At 41.4% G+C, this 26,290-nt stretch overlaps 1 protein-coding gene across 4 annotated transcripts in view; it reads left to right on the top strand.

The window, feature by feature from the left end:
- The window catches only part of KCNC2 (potassium voltage-gated channel subfamily C member 2), a 329,619-nt gene extending 319,134 nt beyond the window's left edge, over nt 1-10,485 (top strand). The window contains exons 5-6 of one of the 4 annotated variants that reach the window (XM_040343983.1): nt 6,930-7,023; nt 9,466-9,553. In XM_040343983.1, the coding sequence (XP_040199917.1) occupies nt 6,930-6,991 (62 nt within the window). In that variant the 3' untranslated portion in view covers nt 6,992-7,023; nt 9,466-9,553. Of the gene's footprint in view, nt 1-6,128 lie in introns of all 4 variants that reach the window. The other 3 variants (XM_040343980.1, XM_040343982.1, XM_040343981.1) reach the window with 3 other exon arrangements.
- The last annotated feature ends 15,805 nt before the right edge of the window (nt 10,486-26,290 follow it).

A 26,290-nucleotide genomic window follows, 5' to 3' on the forward strand; every position in this document is an offset into this window, starting at 1 on the left:
CCATGTAAAACCTGAAAAATTGTGCAGGTGTTATGTTGAAAAAAGCCCTTTCCCAGAACATTTGCAAAATAGTATGTATAGAACCATATAAAGGTTTCATAAAATTTGCTATATACAGTACAGTACATATATAAAACTTGGGTTAAGTAATGGAGACTTATAATCTACCCATAAATGTTTGCATATTATATGATTTCATAAAGTGTTACCTATTGTATTCAGTGGCAATTAACTTGGTCAGGACAAAGGACAAATAAATTCTTCCAATTGCTAATCAGTCCTCGGCTTGATAAACTTGCTTTGGGATAATCACACGCAATTGAATGACTGTATGGTGTTCAATGTAGCTTAGCTCCTCTTTTTATTTCTTCCATCTCTGTACTGTGTTTGCTGAAAAGTTGCTTAGCAATGTGTGTGGCTCAGTCTAACCATTTAGTCATTTATGTCTCATGTTTTCATTTTTATTTTGTCTAACTGTCCAACAAACACACTGTATAATACTTAATTTCATGACTGCTCTTGGAATTCTAATAAATCCACAAGATTATATGCTAAAGCACATACTTGTTTCTTCTTTAATTTATAGTACTGAATTTCCTGATCTATATAAAAAAATATATATTACAGTATAATATTTTGCAACATAGATTAAATTGCAAGTTCTATAAAATGTTCCTCTATTTTCATATCTCGTTTCACATGTTGCCCTACATAAGTTTGGGCTAATACCTTTCATAAGAAGGCTTGATCTGAATGCCCATATCAGCCTCTGATAACACAGAGAACAGAGTGGTTTAAATACATATTTGTCATATAATGTTTGATACATAGATGTTTGAAACATGGTAGTACTTTTATGTGACTTGAATATTACCTACAACAAACTGATGAATCAAACACATAGCTAGATTTATGTTTAAAATTGACATAACAAAAAAACAATAGAACAGTTTATTAAGTTACAAATATATGGACACTTAAAATTATGAATATGTTCTCTTGCTGTTTAATGACCTCAAACAAACACCCACCTCTATCTATTTTTTTTTAAAGTTAAGTGAATGCCTTAGTTCCTCATAAAACAGCATTCAACAGCTCGGAAGTAGAGATTTGTGCACTAAGTAGCTTTGTAGTTTTAGTCATTGGTTGTAGTACCTATTTATCATCGCAACATTAAGCTTAGGAAGGCTCTCCAACATCTATCACTGTGAAAATTGAGCTATAAAATGTATGAATTCTAAAAAAATATATTTACTGAAGGTAGTTTATTTGTTCATTTTGTAAGAGCTTTGGCAATTTGAAAGGGAGTTCTTTCTTGCTTAGTAAATATGGTGGAAAAAAAACAGCTCATGCACAGGGGAATTTTTTTTTTGTTTGCACTGTATTGGATGATAGAAGTTAGAAAAATGTCACCTTATTAATTGAGCTAAGTGTAAATTCCCTTGCAACATGCAAATTCTCTTGGAAAATTAACAACCTGTTTTCGTTTAGTAAATCAGCCCAATTGACTTCTTATGGACCATGTTGAACACTACAACATCCCTCTCCAGTCATACCCACAGAAAATACATAACATATTTTACTCTGTTAATGAAAAACAATGATGTTATTCTGCCTCTTCTTGATTCTCCACTCTAGGAGCTATCCACTTGGTAAATTGAACACAACAGAATTCATCCAAAACTGGGCTTTTAGATTTGGGTATACTGTAGATGAATCAACAAAGGTATTCATTTCTAAACATTGCACTAAAAAGACAAAGTGAGGTGTATTCCAAGATCCTTATATATTGTTGGCTAGCAATTTAATCAAAACAAGAATATCTACAGTACTGACTTCACCAGATTAATATTGGGTATCTGAAACCAGTTAGTGATGCAATGTTCTCATATTCGAATACGATAATAGTTAAACACATTATTTTGAGCAAACTGTGTATATGTTAACCCAATTAATAAAGTATCACATAATATTTAACATGCTGATGCAATCTCAAAAGTAATTTTACAAAAATTACTGCAGCTTTCTTTAACCACTTGCTTACTGGGCACATATACCCCCTTCCTGCCCAGGTGAAATTTCAGCTTTTGGCACTGTGTCGCTTTAACAATTGCGCGGTCGTGCGACGTGGCTCCCAAACAAAATTGACATCCTTTTTTCCCCACAAATAGAGCTTTCTTTTGGTGGTATTTGATCATCTCTGCGGTTTTTATTTTTTGCGCTATAAACCAAAAAAGAGCGTACATTTTGAAAAAAAAACAGAATATTTTTTACTTTTTGCTATAATAAATATCCCATTTTTTTATATTTTTTTCTCAGTTTAGGCCGATACGTATTCTTCTACATATTTTTGGTAAAAAAAATCGCAATAAGAGTATAGTGATTGGTTTGTGCAAAAGTTATAGTGCCTACAAAATGGGGAACAGAATTATGACTTCTTATTGGGACTGCGACATTATGGCGGACACATCGGACACTTTTTACACATTTTTGGGACCATTCACATTTATACAGCGAACAGTGCTATAAATATGCACTGATTACTGTATAAATGTAACTGGCAGGGAAGGGGTTAACACCAGGGGGTGAGGAAGGGGTTAAATGTGTTCTCTAGGAGTGATTCTTACTGTGGGGGAGGGGGCTGACTGGAGGAGGTGACCGATCTGTGTCCCTATGTACAAGGGACACAGCATCGGTCTCCTCTCCCTGACAGGACGTGGATCTGTGTGTTTAAACACACAGATCCACGTCCTTGGCTATGTAACGGCCGATCGCGGGCACCTGGCGGATATCGCGGCCGCCAGGCACGTGCAACGGCACCTCAGTGATGCGGCGCGCACCCACCCGGTGGCCGGAGGAGCCAAGGATGTCAATAGACATCCTCCCGGCATTGTAGAGCCACCTTGTGGCCGTCAAAGTACAATGGCCGGGATGGGAAGTGGTTAAAATAACACCTGGTGACCCTTCCATGAAAGTGACAGTGCTCTGCCTTGGTATCCCAGTTTTGCTCCTTGATATTTGCTTTCCCTTTGGAGACTACAAGTTACCATGACAACGCACATTGTGCAAGCATGTTTCACTGCTGTGACCATAAAAAAAGCCATCTCCAGAAATGAAGACCTACAATTGCTGGAGCAAGTAAATCCTGACAAGAAGTAGCTGTAAAGAGGCTAAATAAAAACTATACTGAGTTGCAACAAGTAGGAAAAAAGATGAAAGCAGTATTAAAAATACACATCAGTATTTTGTTAAAATAAGTGACGTTCAGTTAAGGTTTACATGTACTTTAACTGCATTTTAGTTCCCAGCCTTTTGGCTGCATCAGAGCCAGCCTGCATGCTAGACCCCTTTAGTTCACTTCCCTTTGGCTGCACCAGAGACAGACTGCATGCTAAAGCCTTTTATCTCACAGCCATTTGACTGTACCATAGCCAGCCTACATGCTAAACCCCTATAAGCTATGACTGTTAATTTATTGAATTATTCTATCTTTGGAATAAACAAAATGTAGGCATCCAAAAGCACCTTTATCTCGCTAGGCGCCTGCTTCTCCATTGTATCTATACATAGCAGGAATACTTACCTAGGTCATGAAATTAAATGATTTGCCTACCTGCTTATATGATTTAACTAAAATAATAACTAAATAATTTTATAGTTACTTATTTATCGTGCAAACATTGCACCTACTTGTAGAAGAGATGGGCCAATGAAATGCACCTAGGTCAGCTCTGATTCCCAAGCCAACTCTTAATGGCTGCTTTGAGCTGCCATTGGACAATTAGTGTATTAAGCATCACTGAAAAGGCCATTTTAGCACACATTCTTTATATTTAGTTTCATATATGTATCCCGTAACTGCATATTCATGACTAAAAGGGGGGGGGGGGGGATAAATTGAACACAAACACTGAAATAGCTTACTGTGTTTAACAATCCCTAAATAATAAATAACTCGTTTTTATATTTTAAAGGCTCAATTAATCCAAAATATATTACATTTTTTAAATGCTTTGCATTTTTTAACAGGTTTCTATGTATTTTAGAGTCCTGGTGTTGAGATCTCTGTTCTTGAGTTCTTTTTTCTGCAAATGAACAACTCCTCCACCACCTGCTGGATATTTAATCTACCTTTTTTCAGTTGAGAATCAACAGGAGGGCTGATAATACCATTTTATAACATGAGAATTAAGACTCTAAAGATGACTATAATCATATTTTTTTTCATAGTTTTCTTTTTTGTTCAGGTGGAGGAAAAATGATCCCCCACTGGGATATTGTATTCTAACAGTGACTCCTATTACTATCAGAATACACTCATCAGCAACTGCAGACGTTTGGATACAGCTGCCGATTGACAAAGGTTTTCCAACTGTTTGGCAGACTTTGGTCTAATGATCAATTTCTGTTGCACATGGATGGCCACACACTGATTGAAATTCCACTGGTCCCTGCTGATCCGACTGACTTTCGATCTGTCTATGACCAACTTTAGATTGACAGGAACAAAGTCGCTAACTATACTGGAGATACATCACCAATATAGCCATGGGGTGACTCCGGCAACCAAACTAAACATGGATGGGAAAACCTTAAGAAAATATAATGTAAACAATTTGTATAAAATATAATATTATGAAATATAATACATATAACTTGGATGCATGAAATCATTAGGTACATGATACATGCTTAGCAATTGTAATTAGTAATAATAACAAAAACACAACCAAAGGGCAGTTATGAAACTAGAAGTTTGCCCTGTGGTATCCGGGTGCCCTGTATAAGTTCTAGAGAGATTTTTTTTCAGTTGAAATGCAACAAAGTTACCTCACTGAAAGTAAAGCACTGCAAACACAAATGTCCATGCCCTTTTATCAAGTTCAAATGCTTCTCACCTTTGTCCATTTCAAAATGTATAAACTTAGTGTTAGCCTGAAACATTGGACTTTCAATTATTATAATATAACAGCAAACTGAATTCTTATTCTGAAAATCTATCTAAATAAGGTGTGTATTCAATATGTTTCATGTCTATTTAAAAATGTTTAAAATTTGGGAAGCTTAAATGTTGTTGTTTTTTTTTCTACTAAAGATGGTTAATGTTGTCAGCTCAAATTATTTTAATTACTTAAAAAGGCATTCTTTAATTAAATTAATTTTTTTAATGTATTTTTAGTTATTTTGATGTTCAAATGTTGACATACCATTTCTTTAAAATCATACCTGTTTAAATTATTGAATACAATTATTTCTTTGTGGTAAATTTACAAACAGTTTTATGCACATTTACAAACATTTGAGCTACACTATAACCATAAAAAATTATTTGGATATGCTTTACAAAAAAAGTTACAGATTCAAATGCAGATACACAGTTTCCAAATACTTGTATTTTTAAATAGAATTGGGGCATGGAATAATATACTTAATTACATTTAGCTATCATGAGTGAAAATTGAAAAGTAAAAAAAAAAAAAGAAACATATAAAAAGGAATTCAGAATACATTATATGTTAATTTGATATAATCATTTAAACTGCAAATTGTTTCAAATATTGCGTAAATTATTATTGAATTTAGGAAACACTGGCTTTTGGAAACAGTACTTAATTATGATGTTTACAAACTTCAATGTTTGGTTGCTAGCTGTAGCTGTACTAAAACATTATTTACAAAGATATAATAAACTATGACTGGAAAGTCTAAATTTTTCACCTGAATCACCATCCTTGAGGTATAATTATTTATCAAGAACATCTTAAAGGGGGGTTATCATTTCTCATAATGCTTTGTGTTTTTAATTAAGCCTGTTTATCATATAGTTTAACATGCCATATTTTTTTCAGCTGACACAATTTTAATATTTTGAATAAATTATATTGTTTGAAGACCCTACTACTAATAATAATGTGTATCTTAATTATTATTCAGGTTAATTTGAACAAATGTAGTAAATTGCATAGAATATGTAGGGTCATGATAACTAATAAAATTGTCTCAGCTCTTCATTACTGTCTACATAAACCTTTTTGATGGACTCATAATTGATTGCATTTCATTTTACTGTTTGTCTCTGTCTCTTTCTGGCTGAATTCCACTGATGTCTGTGCAATATTTCGTAAAAGGATATGAGAAATCCCGAAGTTTAAACAACATAGCTGGCTTGACTGGCAATGCCCTGAGACTGTCTCCAGTAACATCACCTTACAGTTCACCTTGTCCTCTAAGACGCTCTCGATCTCCCATTCCATCTATCTTGTAAAGCAGACTACATCAATCTGACAAATAGAATTCTCTCAAGCACTATTTACCACATAATGGAAATAATTAAATGTAGCATTAACTCTAGGATCTTCCCAGACAGCATTATGTCATCTGGAAATGCTAGGAAATACCATTTTGTCAGCAGATCATTTGCTATGATGCATTTAAAGTTATTTATCCTATGGAGATTGTGCATATCTACTGACCGACCAATTTCTCTCTGGCAATAAAAACAATAGAGTTTGGATCGATCGGCCAGTATTTAATGATTACATATATTTTCAGGGAAATACAGCTATACCAATGTGCTTCCAAATGATAGCCAACACTTCATTGAACGTTCATTTCTTGTGAGTTTCTGATCCATTCTGAAGATGTCTGGGATCCTGTCTTTAGAGCTCGCAGTGTAACAGATCAGACCATTTGCATGGACCATTCCGTCTACACATCATATCAGCGCAATGTTGCAGAGTACTGGGGCTACCAAATGGCTCTGAACATAAGCTTGGCATCGCATCATTCGCTAGTTGTCCTGCCAGTAGGAATTTGCTTTTACTTTCTTACTTTAGTTGATATATTTTTTTAGATGACTTTGACTTGTTTTTTACTGTGCTAAAATCTTGTAATAGAGTGCCGAAATGTCTCTGGTTGTTTGCACACAGATAACTGCAAAGAGGTTGTCATTACTGGTTACACGCAAGCAGAGGCCAGATCTCTTTCTTAATGGCTTGGGAAGGCACAATACATGTGAAAAAGGTAAATGCCATCCAGGCTTGCAATTTTAAGCTAGCAGGTCTTTTTTTTACACCAGGGTTCTTCAACATTTTCACAGGCAAAATTCAAAAAATGTAGAAAGATAACATTTTGTACTCAATGTGTCAATGAACTAAAAAGGGTTTTGAATATTTTGAGTTTTATTTTTGACCAGCCTTAAACATCTGGATTAAAATTTTGCATATTTTCAAGTCAACCTATTTTGTTTTTTTTAGAGTTGTTTGTCATATATGTTCATGTTGGTTTGTCTAACCAATTGTTAATTTGTTTCATCCACCTCTCTTCAAACACTCAAACTGTGCCTGTACACAACTGGTTCAAGGCTGCATTCTTTTCTTTTGCGTTTTTGCTGTGTTTTATGTGCTTTAAGTATGGTTGATGTCTTTTAAAACTGAACTATTTAGAATTAAAGCCAATTATTTTTAAACTGGGATTCACAAAAAAATATAGCAGAAATATAGCAGTGGTAATAAAGTAGCATTTCTTTTAGAGATGTTTTGTTTAACTATACATAGAATATATTCATTCTATTGCTATCCTATTGCTATAGTGCAAATACCAGCATCACCAGCCAGTTTATAGATGACCAAATGATATAAAGCTTCAACCGTTTTCATTTCTTAACCAGTATCTTTAGTTTTACTGGACAGTAATCATTACCAAATCATGACCTGTTTGTAGACTATACTAATGGGCGTTTTAATTTGATAATTTTTACTAAGTAAAATTAAGTTGTATATAATATATCCACATGTATTGTCCTGTTGTTATTCATACATAATGGTTAAATAGCATTTGAATCGCTCAAGAAATCCAAATAGCACAAACACTTTCAGCTAATATATCAAATAAATGTATTGATTTATTTAAGGGATGGTACTCAAATGTGACTCCACATTCGCCTCAGCACCCTTGAAACTCAAATTTTTAGCACACTGTTATGTAAATATTTCCTTTATCTTCTGAAGTTATAATTTGGCCCTTGCTCCTGTGCCTTGCTGGTCAGTTAGACCAGCCATCATATTCATAACACAATAGTTGGCATAGGGTGTGTGACCAAGTACCAGCTTCAGAAGATGAAGTAGATATGTGAATTACTGAGCATCTCAGATGATGAAGATAACTCAGTGATTTTACTGACACTTTCTATTGCCCCCATAGCCATTGACCAGTTTATTTATTTTGTTGCTGAGCACTAATTTCCTTTAAGCATTAACACTAACCTTGCAGGCTGTGTATGCCAGGGAAACAAATTCACTTTCTATGGATCTGATTGTTTGGAAGCAAAATGTATACATGTGATGTTAAAAATGCAGCAGGCTTCTTCACACCATCATGGAGTATAACCAATGAGTGTAAGAAATGAATCTTTCTCTAAGATCCCTTTCACACTGGGGCAGTTTTCAGGCACTTTAGCCTCTGCTAAGCATTTGAAAACCACCTCCCATTCATTCAAGTGTGACTTTTCACACTCAGGCTGTGCGCTTGCTGGCCATTCCTGAAAAATTCTGAAAAAGGCACCTTTGGGTGGATTGTAATCACTGTATTTAGCGCTCCCAAAACGCCCTGCCAACAAAGGAGTTTTTAGCTCCTTCTTTGGGGTTAAAAGCACCCAGCTAGCTGCTGAAAAGCAGTGCTTAAACAGCGATAAAGCACCGCTAAAACAAGCATCGTTTTACCATGAACCCGGCCACATCCCCAGTGTGAAAGGGGTCTAATAGCAACCATATAGCCCAAGGGTAGATACAACTAATTTAATGAGGTGCAAAGAAAACAAAAAAATGGATGAATGAATAACTTCTGGACTATCCATGTCAATTACTTTTTAAAATATGATTTTTGCAGCATGATCCTTCGCATTTATTTTATTGCGGTACAGAAGGGTAATCCATTAGGGAATCATAGCATCTTACCATAGATCAGTTAACCAATCGCTCATGGTTTATGTTGCAGTTGTAACACTGCATTGGTCTGGTGCTCTGATTTCATACTGAAAAATGCATAACACTAGAGGGAGAAGTTGTCATAGGCAGTTAAAATAATTTTGTGATTAATATTTTATTGCCAAGCATTATCTGAATGCATTCTATAACTTCTCTAGCCAGTCTTGTGAAACCCAATGTCAGTGTTTAGATAATTCTGTCCATTGCAACAAGAGATATGATGTTTTAGGCTGGTGATATGGAACAGAAAACAAGAAAGGTTTAAAAATTAAATAAGTGACCTTGAGACTGTTGAATTATCCCTGACTGTTATTCTCCTATCAGTTGGCCAGTTATGATTTTTATTGATATTGAAAAGTATAACATAAATTAATATACCAAATCCCACAGCATGAAGTGCATGCAAGATTTTATATTAAAAGAGATATCAAAATAATATCGGGATTAATATGATATTTGGTGCTGCTGTTATTGACTACAGTGTTGTACGGAATTTATCATGGATTTGTGACTGCTGAAAAGGGGACAGTGGAATTTAGCCATAACAAGGACTATGCTGGAAAGAAACTCCTGCTGATGAATGGGCCCTAGATGTAAGCTTCTCATGTTTCAAGGTAGTGAATGAGATCTGATGTCCAGCTCAATCTGCAAAGTGCAACAATCACAGACTGAGTTGTTTCAGTTGCCCAAGACCGGAAAGGTCTTCATTGGCATATAAATTGTAAATAAATGTGAGCATGGAGTATCAGCTATTTTCCTCAATCTAAGTACATGTTCGATTGTATGGTTCTCATCAATTGATGTGTGTATATAAACCCCATATATTTTGGGTTACCTCACAATCCCTGCAGTACTCTAGTCTGTGCTGTAGATTGTATAGAAATGCACATAAAAGGTGTGTGTTAATTTAACATGATCTGTATGAGCAGATATATCTTCGTTTATTATTACTATGTGTATTGCAGAAGATGTATAGTAGCCTCACTTTTACTAAGTGGTGGTGTTCTAGAGATATCTCGTAGGCCAGATTGACACAAAGCTGCCAGTTCATTACTGTGTCTCCTACTTGCTCCTTTAGTACACCACTATTTGGTAATACTGGGCAGTAAGTCTTAAACCACCAGATATGTGTATTATAATCTTTACCCTAGGATATATCTTGTTAAACATGCCAGAATTATTTTACCATTAAAATGTACCTATCTGGGTGCTGGCATTTCTTCCATTCTATGAGATAAAGTCTAAGTATTATTCTGACTAATACAATCATGGTGGTAACACATAAATTGATAGTGTGTGATTAAATCCATTGCTTTGACATCACTACAGAACCCAGCAGCATAAATATTTGTTGTAGAAAAATATTGATCTTTATTTTTTGCCAAGGAGAGATATATCTTTTTATCTGTATTGTGTTATAAGAATGTGAGTTGTTATATGTTACTCTGTCTATGATAATGTATATTTGAGTTGATACAATAAAATATTTTCCTTTATTTAATTATTTATTCTTGCTTGTTTTCTTGTTTTTTTTTAGCTTTTGCATTTTGCCTTTTTAATAAACTCCTACATTTCTGTGTCTCGAAATCATTTCCACCTTAAGGACAGCTGTAACTTTCCTACAATTTTATGAAAATCCACCCCCTTCCCCCAAGCATTACTGCTATAACCCTCCCTTTCTCCAGATGCTTGCTTGCATTAGGGTGTGTGCACATCACAATTTCAGCATTCTGAATGTGGTTTTGCATACATATTCACACGCACTTTTTATGCGTTTTTGATGCATTTTCAATGCAGTCCAGTTAGTTTGTTTCCTCTTTTTTGACACTTAAAAATACTTTATTTTCATTAGGACAATGTGCATTCCAGTTTACATGCTTTTAATGTGTTCTAGACTAAAAAATTTAGCAGGTTGTACTTTTTTGTAAGTTCTAGAACTGCCCACACTGGGGTACACTAGGGCCAATGGAATACATGGCAAAAACGGTGCATGCATTATGAATATGCTTTAAAAATGCACTGGAAAGCATCTGGTGTGAACCAGACCTTATCTGAGTTTCCAGTCTGTTAGGCAGAAATGTCTTTAGTACTTTCCCCATAGACTTGAATGGGTCTGTATACAGAGTCTGTAAATCCTTGGTATACAGCCAAAATTTACAGTAAGTCAGTCTTAGGGCCTGATCACACCGGAACATGGTGTTGGAAACCTGTGTTCCTTGCACATTTCCTGCACCAGTTCAAAATGCACTACACTTACTATCTGAAGCACATGTCAATGCAGTGCTAACTGCACCCCAAACGCAAGTTGCAAATGCAGTGTGTTTGCCTGCACTGGATCACATGAGTACAGAAGTACCATGAAATCTTATTTTAGGGTGAGTTTTTTAAAGTAGTGCATGCACTACTCTTGGTGTGGTGCAGTGAAATTTCAGACCGTTTAAATGTATAGACTGAAAATGCACTGTACTTAAATCGAACCAGAATTGCACAGGAATGTAAGCACATGGGATTTTACACCCGATTAACACCCATCATACCATAAGAACATACATATAAAATAAACACACAACAAGGATTGTGAAAAAGTAAAGACAAAAACAATTTTAAAACAATTTTAATTATGAAATTAACTTTAACCTTTAATACCAAACAGAACCGCTGTTAAACATTAACAGACCATCATGCTTAGTCACTAAGACTCAATATCTTATACCAACCAAATAGCAGTTTACCAATTGGGCGACATTACTCCAAAAGATAGACCTTCAATATCAAACAGGACTGTTGTTAACCAATAACAGACCGACATCCTTAGTCACTAAGACCCCTTTCACACTGGGGTGGGGGGGCGTTAGCTGTTATATTGGCACAATTCGGCCACTAGCGGGGCTCTTTTAACCTCCACTAGGGGCCGGTCGATTCGCTTTGCAGGTGCTTCGGCAGCAATGACCATTAATTTCAATGGGCAGGGGTGGTGGAGGAGCGATGTATACACTGCTCTGGTGCCGCCCCCCAAAGATGCTGCTTGCAGGACTTTTTTCCTGGCCTGGCACTATTGTTAGCTCAAAAATGCCTGTAAAATGCCTCAGTGTGAAAGGGGTCTTAGACTCAAGAAATATCTTATACCAACCAAGTAACTTACTTACTGTTCGCCCACAAAGTTGGCGACATTACCCACATAAAGAGGGAGCGCGATGAGGGGGAATAACAAAGGGGAGGGTGGGTGGGAGAACAGGCCAAAAGATCGAGAATGAAGGCTGAGGAGATTCCAGAGGTGAGTCCAGCTGAGAGACCTGAGGTAAATCTTCCAAGCAACAGCAGGCAGCTTGTCACCTGAAACACAAAACAGAAAGAACCAGCAAAGCAGCCATAGAGAGACATGTACTTAACAACCACTCTATTAAGAATAAAACGTATTTATAAAACAAATTGCTGTTAGAGGTGACAATCCCATGGGGCCACTTCTCTATTTTAATATTTTATGGCCCTGGAATTTCTGTGCGATTCCTGGAGTGAACCGGCCTTAGTTCAACAAGCTGGAAATATGGGAGGGAGCCAGGGCTTTAGGGCTAAAGTAAGTACATTTCTGGGAAGGGGATTTGTGCAGTTTAGGTTAGGTAATAGAGGTGGATTTAGGAAAAGTTGTAGTAAAGTTGTAGTAAAGTTGTCTTTGAACCTGAACTCAAAAAGAAAGGATTTAGAAATGTTAATTGTGCCTAACTTGCATCTTGAAATTGTAACTTGAATACCTTACTGTTAAAATGCAGTGCGTTTCCTACTATGTGAGGGTACCTAGGCACTCCTGTGCCCACAGTCTTAAAGCTGTATATTTGTAGTGTGAATTTAAGGATCTGACATGAGGAAGCAAAACGTTGTCTCTTCCAAGATGCAGTTCAGAACAAAGTACAGTATGGCAAGTCAGTAATGAGGAAAGATAAGCTGCAGGGAGACCATAGGAAATATTAGTAACTTGTCCTTTGACTTTTGTGTTTTTGGGGAACAGCTTCTACAGGCCAGTTTCTCTTTCAATGTTCTATTACACACACTATTTGTAAAGCAGGGGTTGCTGTTATGATTGTATTAAACACACTTTCCTGATAACAGTGTATTTTAAGAGTTACAGGGGTTGATTTACTGAAAGAACATACAATGTATGTTCCTTAAGCAAGCTGATATTTCATGATGTTCACTTATTTAGTGGGATAAAGCAGAATTCATCCAATTGCTTGTAAGAAAAATATTCCTGTTTTTGAATTTCTCTTTGGCCCCGTACACACGACCAGTTTCCTCGGCAGAATTCAGCTTCCGACCGAGTTTCTGGCTGAATTCTGTCGAGGAAACTGGTCGTGTGTACACTTTTGGCCGAGGAAGCCGACGAGGAGCTCGGCGAGGAAATAGAGAACATGTTCTCTATTTCCTCGTTGTTCTATGGGAGCTCTCGTCCTACTAATTAAACAGCCAATATTTCTTCAATAAATCAACGGTAATTTTTTACAGTGGCGCCAACTGTAAAATACCCATCTGCTTCTGACATGTACTCTGATACCTGGTATTGCTGCTAGAGAAATCTAAATGTTGTGCTAGAATTGATGCATTTCAGTGAGTAAGTCCATGTGTAATGACTGTGTCAGATGGTTGGACCTAGGAAGTCTTCACCCTACATAAAGTAGACCTGTAGTATAAACAGCATTGCTAGAATGTTGAAAAAACTGAGACACTTTGGGGCACCATACAGCAAACTGACAATGTGATCAGAATATATATTGTTTAAAGTGGTATGTTTACAGCTGTAATGTGGGGATGTTATGTGATAGACCAACACAAATTAATTGTGAAGTGGAAGGAAAATGATAAATGGTTTTTAAATTGTTTTACAAATAAATATCTGAAAAGTGTGGAGTGCATTTGTATTCAGCCCCCTTTACACTTATACCCCTAATATCTAGTGAAACCAATTGCCTTCAGAAGTCACATAATTAGTAAATAGAGTCCATCTGTGTGTAAGTTAATCTAATAATAAATCATAAATACAGCTGTTCGGTGAAGCCCTCAGATGTTTGTTAAAGAACCTTAGTGAACAAACAGCATCATTAAGGCCAAGGAACACACCATACTGGTCAGGGATAAAGTTGTGGAGAAGTTTAAAGCAGAGTTAGGTTATAAAAAAATATATCAAGGTTTGAACATCTCACAGAGCACTGTTCAATCCACCAACTGAAAATGGAAAGAGTATGGCACAACTGTAAACCTAACAAGACATGGCTGTCCACCTAAACCGACAGGCCGGGCAAGGAGAGCATTCACCAGAGAAGCAGATGGAAGAGCTGCAGAGATCCCACAGCTTTGGTGGGAGAATCTGTCAACAGGACAACTATTAGTTGTGCACTTCACACATCTGGCCTTTATGGAAGAGTGGCAAGAAGAAAGCCGTTGTTGAAAGAAAGCCATAAGAAGTCCCAGTGACTATGTTTCAAGAAAAGGTTGAATGGGGTGGGACTTTGTATGTGCCTTGGAGGAGTAAATAAATATAGAAATACTAGAATTATAGAAAAATAAACAACTTTTATTTTTCTGCCAAGGGGCAGTAACACCACAAAATCAAAACAGTTTAGAAGTTTCAAATTCAGGGTGTGCGATTCCGAAGCAGAGAAGATAGTAGGGCCCATAAGAAGTCCCATTTGCAGTTTGCGAGAAGCCATGTGGGGGGCACAGCAAACATGTGGAAGAAGGTGCACTGGTCAGATAAGACCAACATTTTACTTTTTGGCCTAAAAGCAAAATGCTGTGTGGCAGAAAAGTAACACTGCACATCACCCTGAAAACACCATCCCCACCGTGAAATATGGTGGTAGCATCATGTTGTGGGGTTGCTTCCCTTCAGCAGGGACCGGGAAGCTGGTCAAAATTGATGGAAAGATGGATGAGCCAAATACAGGGTAATTTTAGAAGAAAACTTGTTAGGGTCAGCAAAAGACTTGAGACTGGGGCGGGCGTTCACTTCCAGCAGGACAGTGACTTACAGCCAGAGCTACAAGGGAATGGTTTAGATCAAAGTATATTCATGTGTTAGAATGTCCCAGTCAAAGTCCAGACCTAAATCCAAACTTGAGCTATTTTGCAACAAAGAATAGGCAAAAATTTCACTCTGTAGATGTGCAAAGCTGTACCCAAAAAGACTTGCAGCTGTAATTGCAGCGAAAGGTGGTTCTACAAAGTATTGACTCAGGGGGGGCTGAATACAAATGCACACCACACTTTTCAGACATTTATTTGTAAAAAATGTGGAAAACCATTTAGCATTTTCCTTCCACTTCACAATTCTGTGTCACTTTGTGTTGGTCTATGACATGAAATACACTTAAGTTTTTGGTTGTAACATGACAAAAATTTCAAGGGGTATGAATACTTTTTCAAGGCACTGTATGCTAACAATCTGTCTATCTCAGAACTCAGTGTATCTATACCACCAAAAGAAAAAAATATATTTTTGAGCTTACCAGTCTTAAGATGGCGGCAATGGCTTTGTTGTTTCAGGCATTTCACAATTACTGTATAATCCTATGAGTACACACTGTGGGGGTTATTTACGAAAGGCACTTGGAAGTGCAGTCGCTGTAAATCTGAGGGATAGATCTGAAATGAGGGGAAGCTCTGATGATTTTATCATCCAATCATGTGCAAGCTAAAATGCTGTTTTTTATTTTCCTTGCATGTCCCCCTCTGATCGACAGCGACTGCACTTCCAAGTGATCTTTCAGTGCAATTTCAAGTGCAATTTGCACTTGTAGTGCAAAGTGGATTTGCCTTTAGTAAATAACCATCTTTGTGGCTACATTGACTTCTCTTCAGTATCTGGACCAACTAAGTATTATTGGTTGTCACAGAGGCTTCAAACACATTTGCCTTTGTTCACCTCTATTACATGGGGAATTGATGGGAGTAGTAATTATACAAGAGAGATAAAGATGTTTGTGATTTCAGTTTGACTCACAGGAAGAAACAAGGGCACTGCATTTTGACAAGCTCAACGGATAATTTTTGTATATGTTAAAAATTTCCCTAGTCTAAAAAAATAACTGACTGCAACCATCTATGGACTGCAATATATTACAGGTTTTTGGCTTTAAAGTGGATGTAAACCCACTCTCATCCTTTCTAAACTACTGCCATAGTGGTTATCTATAAGGATATTCATGCCTCCTTACCTGTCAAATGTCTCCCCTCTGTCTGTTATGAGACCTGAAAAACTGCAGATTCTGTGGGTGGATCTGTTGTCTGGAGCCCGGTGGGTGGAGTTGTGATGTCATTAGACTCTCTGCCCACCTCTTCACTCCTCTTGTCAACATGCATTTTTTCCTATGTAATTCTTACACTGAATTCTGCTATGATCACTAACATCCAGTCAAAATCCAGAAAAGTAACCACATGACTTCAGAAAAGGAGTGGGGATGGGAATTAAAAAATAATGCCTGTCTGAAGCTAGTGCATGAGATATGTAAATAACTGGTCACTCACAGCAAGGGGGCGGAACGGACTTAGGTTTTTCTCTGTAAGTCTGTTTTATTTCACTAAACAATAAAAGAGGATTGCTCAGAGCTGGATTAACTCTGTGTGGCAAGACTGGGCACAGATGATAGGAAATCTTATACTGTACATTGTGACATAAACAAAAATGGTTTGCATACACTTTAAATATGCTTTAAATAAGCAGTTCCAAAGAAGTGAAAACAATTAGTAAACTGCTTATTCTTATGCTTAGCTAGAAAATATGGCAAATGTGCTTAACCACTTAAGGACCGCCTCCTGCAGATATACATCGGCAGAATGGCACGGCTGGCCACAAGCACGTACCTGTACATCCTCTTTAAGTGCCCAGCCGTGGGTCGCGGGCATGGTCCGAATCTCCGTGACCGCGGCCGCGGGACCCACGGACCCGATCGCCGCCGGACTCCCGCGATCGGTCCCCGGAGCTGAAGAACGGAGAGAGCTGTGTGTAAACACAGCTTCCCCGTTCTTCACAGTGGCAGCTTCATTGATCGTGTGTTCCCTAATATAGGGAAACACGATCAATGATGTCACATGTCCAGCCCCGCCCCCCTACAGTTAGAAAAACATATGAGGCCACACATAACCCCTACAGCGCCACCTAGTGGTTAACTCCCAAACTGCAATTGTCATTTTCACAGTAAACAATGCATTTTTAGAGCATTTTTTGCTGTGAAAATGACAATGGTCCCAAAAATGTGTCAAAATTGTCCGATGTGTCCGCCATAATGTCACAGTCACGAAAAAAATCGCTAATCACCGCCATTAGTAGTAAAAAAAATAAATAATAAAAATGCAATAAAACTATTTTGTAAACGCTATAAATTTTGCGCAAACCAATTGATAAATGCTTATTGCAATTTTTTTTACCAAAAATAGGTAGAAGAATACGTATCGGCCTAAACTGAGGGAAAAAAAACGTTTTTTTATATCTTTTTGGGGGATATTTATTATAGCAAAAAGTAAAAAATATTGTTTTTTTTTCAAAATTGTCGCTCTATTTTTGTTTATAGCGCAAAAAAAAAAAAACCACCGAGGTGATCAAATACCACCAAAAGAAAGCTCTATTTGTGGCGAAAAAAGGATGCCAATTTTGTTTGGAAGCCACGTCGCACGACCGCGCAATTGTCAGTTAAAGCGACGCAGTCCTGAATCGCAAAAACTGGCCAGGTCCTTTACCTGCATCCAGGCAAAAATAAGACTAAGCCTAGGTTCACACTGCTGCGAATTCAAAATCGCGGTAAAATGCGTGATTTTACCGCGATTTCGCGGGCCGCGATTTCGGCCGCAATTTAATGTAAATCGCGGCCCAAAATCGCAAAAAGTAGTACAGGAACTACTTTTTGAAATCGCAGATGCAGCGTCGCACTGATTAGGACAGTGCCATTGCCGACAATTGCCGCCGATTTGAGATGCGATTTGACATGTCAAATCGCATCTCAAATCGTTCCAAATCGTACCCAGTGTGAACCAGGGCTGAAAAATTTGTTTCTATTGCTATCCATGTGTTAACGTCACTCAATTGATTTTAGTCTAAGTAGACTGTAATCTCCTGCATCCAGTCCAATATTCAGCTCATCTCAATTCACTAGGGGATGTACTGCCTGAAGTCTATGCTGTGTAAATTTCTGCCTATCCTTACCCTCTACCATCAATAACATTTAACATTCCAAGACATCCACATTCGATCCATAGATGTGAAAACTTTATATATCACTAGGGATGAGCCGAACACCGCCCCCCCCCCCCTGTTCGGTTCGCATCAGAACCTTCGAACGGACCAAACGTTTGCGCGAACATTTAGAACCCCATTGACGTCAATGGGACTCGAAAGTTTGAATTCAAAAGTGCTAATTTTAAAGCCTAATATGCAAGTTATTGTTGGAAAACAGGTTTGAGAACCCGGGTCTTGCCCCTGGGAATATGTATCAATGGAAAAAAAGTTTTAAAAACGGTTGTTTTTTCTGGAGCAGTGATTTTAATAATGCTTAAAGTGAAAAAATAAATAAAAGAAAAATTCATTTAACCACTTAAGACCCGGACCAAAATGCAGCTAAAGGACCTTGCCCCTTTTTGCGATTCGGCACTGCATCGCTTTAACAGACAATTGCGCGGTCGTGCGACGTGGCTCCCAAACAAAATTGGCGTCCTTTTTTTCCCACTAATAGGGCTTTCTTTTGGTGGTATTTTATCATCTCTGCGGTTTTTATTTTTTGCGCTGTAAACAAAAATAGAGCGACAATTTTGAAAAAAATGCAATATTTTTTTACTTTTTGGTATAATAAATATCCCCCAAAAATATCTAAAAAAAATTTTACTCAGTTTAGGCCGATACGTATTCTTCTACCTATTTTTGGTAAAAAAAAATCACAATAAGCGTTTATCGGTTGGTTTGCGCAAAATTTACAAAATAGGGGATAGTTTTATTACATTTTTATAAAAATTTCACTACCAATGGCAGCGATCAGCGATTTTTTTCATGACTGCGACATTATGGCGGACACTTCGGACAATTTTGACACATTTTTGGGACCATTGTCATTTTCACAGCAAAAAATGCATTTAAAATGCATTGTTTATTGTGAAAATGACAATTGCAGTTTGGGAGTTAACCACAGGGGCGCTGATGGGGTTATGTGTGACCTGAAGTGTGTTTACAACTGTAGGGGGGTGTGGCTGTAGGTGTGACGTCATCGATTGTGTCCCCCTATAAAAGGGATGACACTATCTATGCTGCCGCCACAGTGAAGAACGGGGAAGCTGTGTTTACACACGGCTCTCTCCGTTCATCAGCTACGGGGACCGATCGCGGGACTCCAGCGGCGATCGTGTCCGCGGGTCCCGCGGTCCCAGTCACGGAGCTTCGGACCGGGTTGCGGGAGCGCGCCATGGGCGCGTGCCCTCTACCCCACAGCTGGGCTTAAAGGACAACGTACCTATACGTTGATGTGCCCAGCCGTGCCATTCTGCCGACGTATATCAGCGTGAAGGGGTCCTTAAGTGGTTAAATATCATACCTGCTGGGTGTCTATAGTATGCCTGTGAGGTGGCACGTGTTTAGAACTGTCCCTGCACAAAATGAGATTACTATAAGAATGTAATGTATGGTCCCTGCAATATGGATGAAAATCATTGAGAAAAATAGCATGGGTTTCCCCCCACTCCCCCCAGGTCATTACAAGCCCCTTTGGCCCTATATACTTTGAACAGCATTATACAGGCGGTGCAAACAAGACAGGCACTATAGGTTTGTTGTTAAAGGGGTTGTAAAGACAAAAATATTTTCCTCTTAAATTAAAGTCTGACAGTAGCTGATAAAGTAAAAAGTAATGTTTTGCATTATAACTAGTTTGATACCTGTTGAAATCGAGCTGTTTTATTCACCTCCGTCACTCCTGAATCATTATTCTCACTGACTTCCTGGTTTGCGGTGCGCATTCATTCTTGCTACCTCACGGCCTAATTGGAACTACAGTTCCCATTAGGCTTAGCCTCCATGCCTGTGAGGGATAAGAGAGCATCTTCACGCAGGGCTGTAGTCATAGGGAGGGGGTGAGCACATTCTGCTTTCCACCATGCAAAACGGCTCAGATGCTGGTGGAAAGCAAGAAGAGGAGTGACAGGAAATGGCATTTTCAAACCTGGATTACTGTATTTTGGAGGTCAAAAGGAAAAACGAGGTAAGTGATATTTAAATGCTCTAGCTTACAGCAATTAATTGATCTAATAAAAAACGAACCTTTAGTGTTCCTTTAAGTAGAATCTGTTTGTAATTTTGAACTGGTACTTTTTTAAAGTGTAGCTCCAGCCATAAAATCTATTTTTAAGCTTTTCTGAAAACATATTGAAGGGTTTTCACCCCTGTAAACATTTGTTTTGCTGTCTGTGTGCATCAGTTCAGAAGATTGCAATTAACTTTCTGTCCCAATGACAAATGATGTTTTGAAAATGTGGGTTTTTTAGTGAAACAAGGATTGGTGATAAACCATCAGTGGACAGGAGACACCTCTTACAGAAGAGAATTTCCTCGTTGTTCAATGAGGAAAGTCGGCCCGCCGAGATCCTCGGCGGCTTCCACACTGAACTCGACGAGGAACTCGATGTGTTTGGCACGTCGAGTTCCTCGGACGTGTGTACGGGGCCTTAGTCTCGGTGAGCACTGGAACACCCTGCTGTGTGAACTATTATATCAAGAATTGTAATTACATGCCATTGTTGAACAGTGGTAGAAAAATTGGTGCTGGCGCTGGTGCCACAACTCTGTAAGCCCTCACAGTTACTCTTGGTGGGCACAGGAATGGGCCCTGCTGTGAAATAATAGATCAAGAATTGTAATTACATGCCCCTGTTGAACAGGGGCAGAACAATTGGGCCTTTGTTGGTGGTGGTGCTGGTGCCACAACTCTGTAAGCCCTCACAGTTACTCTTGGTGGGCACAGGAATGGGCCCTGCTGTGAAATATTAGATCAAGAATTGTAATTACATGCCCCTGTTAAACAGGGGCTGGAAAATTGGGCCTTAGCCACTGGTGGCAGTGCCCAGAACCAAAAATGTTCTTACAAGCTATCAGCATGATCATTGAGGAGGAAAAGGATTGACACTTAGTAAGCATAACAGTATAGTCACTCAGCATCAGCATAGGCAGTCTTGAAGGGATCTGACATTTAAAAAAAAAAATATTCAGTTACATCAGCATCAGGTGCTTGGTAGCTGGTGGTGATCCAAGCCTGATAAATTTTTATGAAGGTCAGTCGATCGACCGAGTCGGTGGAGAGGCGCACCCTGTGATCGGCTACAAAGCCTCCAGCAGCACTGAATGTGCGTTCTGGGGAAAAAAACAAGCTCCCCTGACCCAGTTCTGCTGCCATATTGGCACAGATACTCATTGATGGCCCTCTTCTGTGTGTGCACCCGCTGCAGCATGGCCAACGTAAAGTTCCACCTGGTGGGCATGTCACAGATTAGGCGGTTCTTGGGCAGGTTGTATTCCCTTTGGAGGTCTGCCAGCCGAGCACTGGCATTATATGACCGTCGGAAATGCACACAGACTTTCCTGGCCTGCTTCAGGACATCCTGTAAGCCCGGGTACCTGCCCAAGAACCGCTGCACCACAAAATTAAGGACATGAGAAAAACAGGGCACATGGGTCAGTTGTCCCTGTCGCAGGGCGGAGAGGAGGTTGGTGCCATTGTCGCAAACCACCATTCCTGGCTTAAGCTGGCGTGGCGTCAACCACCTCTGAGCCTGCCCCTGCAGAGCTGACAGAACCTCTGGCCCAGTGTGGCTCCTGTCCCCCAAGAACACCAGCTCAAGCACTGCATGGCATCTCTTTGCCTGCGTACCTGCGCAGCCCCTTGAACGCCTACGGAGCACCGCTGGTTCCGAGGATGCATCAGCACAGGAAGAGGCCACAGAGGAAGAAGAAGAGGAGGGGGTGGAGGAGAGAGTTGTGTCACAACCAGTAGTAGCATTTTGGAGGCGTGGTGGCGGAACAACCTCCAACACTACTGTACCTTGTCCTGCGTCTTTCCCAGCTGCCAGCAGAGTCACCCAATGTGCAGTGAAAGATAGGTAACGTCCCTGTCTATGCCTGCTGGACCATGAGTCAGCGGTAATATGCACCTTACCACTGACTGTCCTGTCCAGCGAGGCATTGACATTGCCTTCCACATGGCGGTAGAGAGCCGGAATCGCCATCCGTGAGAAAAAGTGGTGTTTGGGAACTTGCCACTGAGGTACCGCACATTCCACAAACTCACGGAAGGGGGCAGAATCTACCAACTGAAAAGGCAGCAGTTGAAGTGCTAGCAATTTAGCTAAGCTAGCATTCAACTGCTGGGCATGTGGATGGCTGGGAGAGAACTTTTGGTGCTGCAGCAGCTGGGCCAGGGAAATTTGCCTGGTACAATCTGCCATTGGTGTACCGATAGTAGATTGCCCGCATGTACTAGGCTGTGACACACCTAATTCTACACCTTCAGTCCTATCAGTGCAGGCTTCAGAGAGGACTGAGGGTATAGTGGGGTTGGAGATCCCAGCTGATAAGGGGCAAGGGGAGGTCCGCTTTGTTCTTTGGTGTGGGTCTTTAAGGTATGCTTGCCAACTAACTGCATGGCAGGTCGACATATGTCTGGTCAAGCATGTGGTGCCCAAGCGGGTAATGTTTTGGCCACGCGAGATACGCTTGAGACATATGTTGCAAATAGCAGTGGTGCGATCTGATGCACTCGTCTCAAAAAAGGCCCACCCCAAAGAACTTTTGGAATAACGCTGAGACACAGCAGCGCCCTGCATATGCGTAGCTCTGCGTTGTGATGCAGTCGGTGTGCTGCCCTTAAGCTGGCCCCTGGAGGGCATCCTGCCTCGTTGGAGATGTGCCTGTGCCTCCTCCTCCTCTCGCTTATCAGGCACCCACGTAGAGTCAGTGACCTCATCATCCCCTCCCTCCTCATCACTGTAGAAAACCTGGCAGTATGCTGCAGCTGGGGGAACATGACTTCCAGATTGCTGTCCTTCTTGGGCATCCCCTCTATTTGGGCTCACGTTACTGCCTTCCTCTAGCTGTGTACCATCATCGGAGCCTTCAAAACGCTGCACATCCTCATGCAGCATGTACTCAACACTGTGGTCAAACAGTTCAGGGGACTCCTCAGGAGGACATGGTGGGGCTAGGGAAGGAGTGATTGATGCCATTGATCAGAGGGAAGAGGACACCTTGGCAGCTGCTTTGCCAGACAAAGTATCCTGAGCCTGGGTGAGAGAGGATGAGGAGGATGAGGACAGCTTGGTTTTCCACTCTACCAAGTCTTCGGCAGGTTGCGGCTCAACACGGCCAGCTGCCGAAAACAAGGACGAGAGTGTCCAATGGCCACGTGCTGATGAGGATGCACCGTGTCCACGACCAGCACTGTTGCCTATAGACACAGAGCCTGCTTGCCCTCGTACACACCAAGTAGCTTTAGGTGCAAACTGCAGAGGACAAAGGCAGTACAAACCACGTAGCTTTATGGGGCACACTGCAGAGGACACAGGCAGTACACACTACGTAGCTTTAGGTGCAAACTGCAGAGGACACCTGCAGTACACACCAAGTAGCTTTAGGTGCAAACTGCAGAGGACACAGGCAGTACACACACTACAGTAGGTGTTTGTGATATTGTGCTTTTAGCACGACAGCGTCGCGCTGATACTCGGCGACAGGGTGCCGAGATCTCGCCGACATCTCACACTCACTGGAATAGTGACAGCACATCCCAGCAAGCGCGTCATAGAAGCGACGGGAGATCCGACTTGGATTCCCGCCAATTCTACACGTGTGCGGCGTTTGTTATGAATCCTGAGGGGGAAGTCCCCGCCGGATTTTAAATAAAAATCCGGCATGGGTCCCCCCCTCAGGAGCATACCGGGCCCTTAGGTCTGTTATGGGTTGTAAGGAGAGCCCCCCTACGCCGAAAAAAACGGCGTAGGGGGTCCCCCTACAATCCATACCAGACCCGTATCCAAAGCACGCTACCCGGCCAGCCAGGAAGGGAGTGGGGACTAGCGAGCGCCCCCCCCCCTCCTGAGCCGTACCAGGCTGCATGCCCTCAACATGGGGGGGTTGGGTGCTCTGGGGCAGGGGGGCGCACTGCGGCCCCCCCACCTCAGAGCACCCTGTCCCCATGTTGATGAGGACAGGGCCCCTTCCCGACAACCCTGGCCGTTGGTTGTCGGGGTATGCGGGCGGGAGGCTTATCGGAATCTGGAAGCCCCCTTTAATAAGGGGGCCCCCAGATACCGGCCCCCCCACCCTAAGTGAATGAGTATGGGGTACATCGTACCCCTACCCATTCACCTGCAAGAAAAGTGGTAAAAACACAAATAAACCACACAGTGTATTAAAATATTTTATTTTTCTGCTCCGGAGGCCGCCCCCTGTCTTCTTTATTAGCTCTTTTACCAGGGGGGGCTTCTTCTTTGACGTCTTCGGGTGGGTGGGGGCCGCCGTCTGGTTCTCTTCCACCGCCGGGGGGGGGTGGCTTTTAAAAAGCCCCCACCCCCCCCCGGCGGGTTTCCTCCGGCGTCTTCGGCGGGGCTCTTCTTCTTCCGCTATCCCGACGGGTCTTCTCAACTCTCCGGGGTTCTCCTTCTGTCTTCGCCGCTCTCCGTTGTTGACTCGGCGCACCCCGGTTCTTCGTCTCGCTGTCCGGTGTCTTCTTCCGTGCTGTACGTCTTCTCCTTCCGTGCTGTGATGAGTTCTTCTTCCGTGCTGTGACGTCATGTTCTTCACTTCTCTCCTTCTCCCGATGTTGACACGCCGGTCCTCCTCGCTGAAATGACGGATGCGCGCCTTGCATCGGACCTATATAGGCCTCACAGTCCCATCATGCTCTGTACCTACCCATGTGATACCTACCACGTGGTAGGTATCACATGGGTAGGTACAGAGCATGATGGGACTGTGAGACCTATATAGGTCCGATGCAAGGCGCGCATCCGTCATTGCCACCCCCCCCCCCCCGCGGTGGAAGAGAACCAGACGGCGGCCCCCACCCACCCGAAGACGTCAAAGAAGAAGCCCCCCCTGGTAAAAGAGCTAATAAAGAAGACAGGGGGCGGTCTCCGGAGCAGACTAATAAAATATTTTAATACACTGTGTGGTTTATTTGTGTTTTTACCACTTTTCTTGCAGGTGAATGGGTAGGGGTACGATGTACCCCATACTCATTCACTTAGGGTGGGGGGCCGGTATCTGGGGGCCCCCTTATTAAAGGGGGCTCCCAGATTCCGATAAGCCTCCCGCCCGCATACCCCGACAACCAACGGCCAGGGTTGTCGGGAAGGGGCCCTGTCCTCATCAACATGGGGACAGGGTGCTCTGAGGTGGGGGGGCCGCAGTGCGCCCCCCTGCCCCAGAGCACCCAACCCCCCCATGTTGAGGGCATGCAGCCTGGTACGGCTCAGGAGGGGGGGGGGGCGCTCGCTCGTCCCCACTCCCTTCCTGGCTGGCCGGGTAGCGTGCTTTGGATACGGGTCTGGTATGGATCGTAGGGGGACCCCCTACGCCGTTTTTTTCGGCGTAGGGGGGCTCTCCTTACAACCCATAACAGACCTAAGGGCCCGGTATGCTCCTGAGGGGGGGACCCATGCCGGATTTTTATTTAAAATCCGGCGGGGACTTCCCCCTCAGGATTCATAACAAACGCCGCACACGTGTAGAATTGGCGGGAATCCAAGTCGGATCTCCCGTCGCTTCTATGACGGCTCTGTCTCCATCGCGGCAAGCCAGCTCGGCGCTGGCTCCCGCGATGGGGCTCGTAGGTGCTCAATCTCGCCGAGAAAGAGAGCGAGATTGACACAAAATCGGGTTCACCTACTGTATGTAGCTTTAGGTGCAAACTGCAGAGGAACTGGGCAGTACACACTTAGTATCTTTAGGTGCAAACTGCAGAGGACACGGGCAGTACACACCAAGTAGCTTTAGGTGCAAACTGCAGATGACACGGGCAGTACACACCATGTAGCTTTATGGTGCACACTGCAGAGGACACAGGCAGTACACACTACGTAGCTTTAGGTGCAACCTACAGAGGACACGGGCAGTACACACCAAGTAGCTTTAGGTGCAAACTACAGAGGACAAAGGCGGTGCACACACCACATAGCTTTATGGTGCACACTGCAGAGGACACAGGCAATACACCACATGAGAATACTGCAGCTAGCACAATCACCTGCCTGCCAGTAAATTAGGAAGAGCTGATCTAGCTAAACTATACAGT

The sequence above is a fragment of the Rana temporaria genome, chromosome 3 (assembly GCF_905171775.1).
Source record: "Rana temporaria chromosome 3, aRanTem1.1, whole genome shotgun sequence".
NCBI classification, from domain to species: domain Eukaryota; kingdom Metazoa; phylum Chordata; class Amphibia; order Anura; family Ranidae; genus Rana; species Rana temporaria.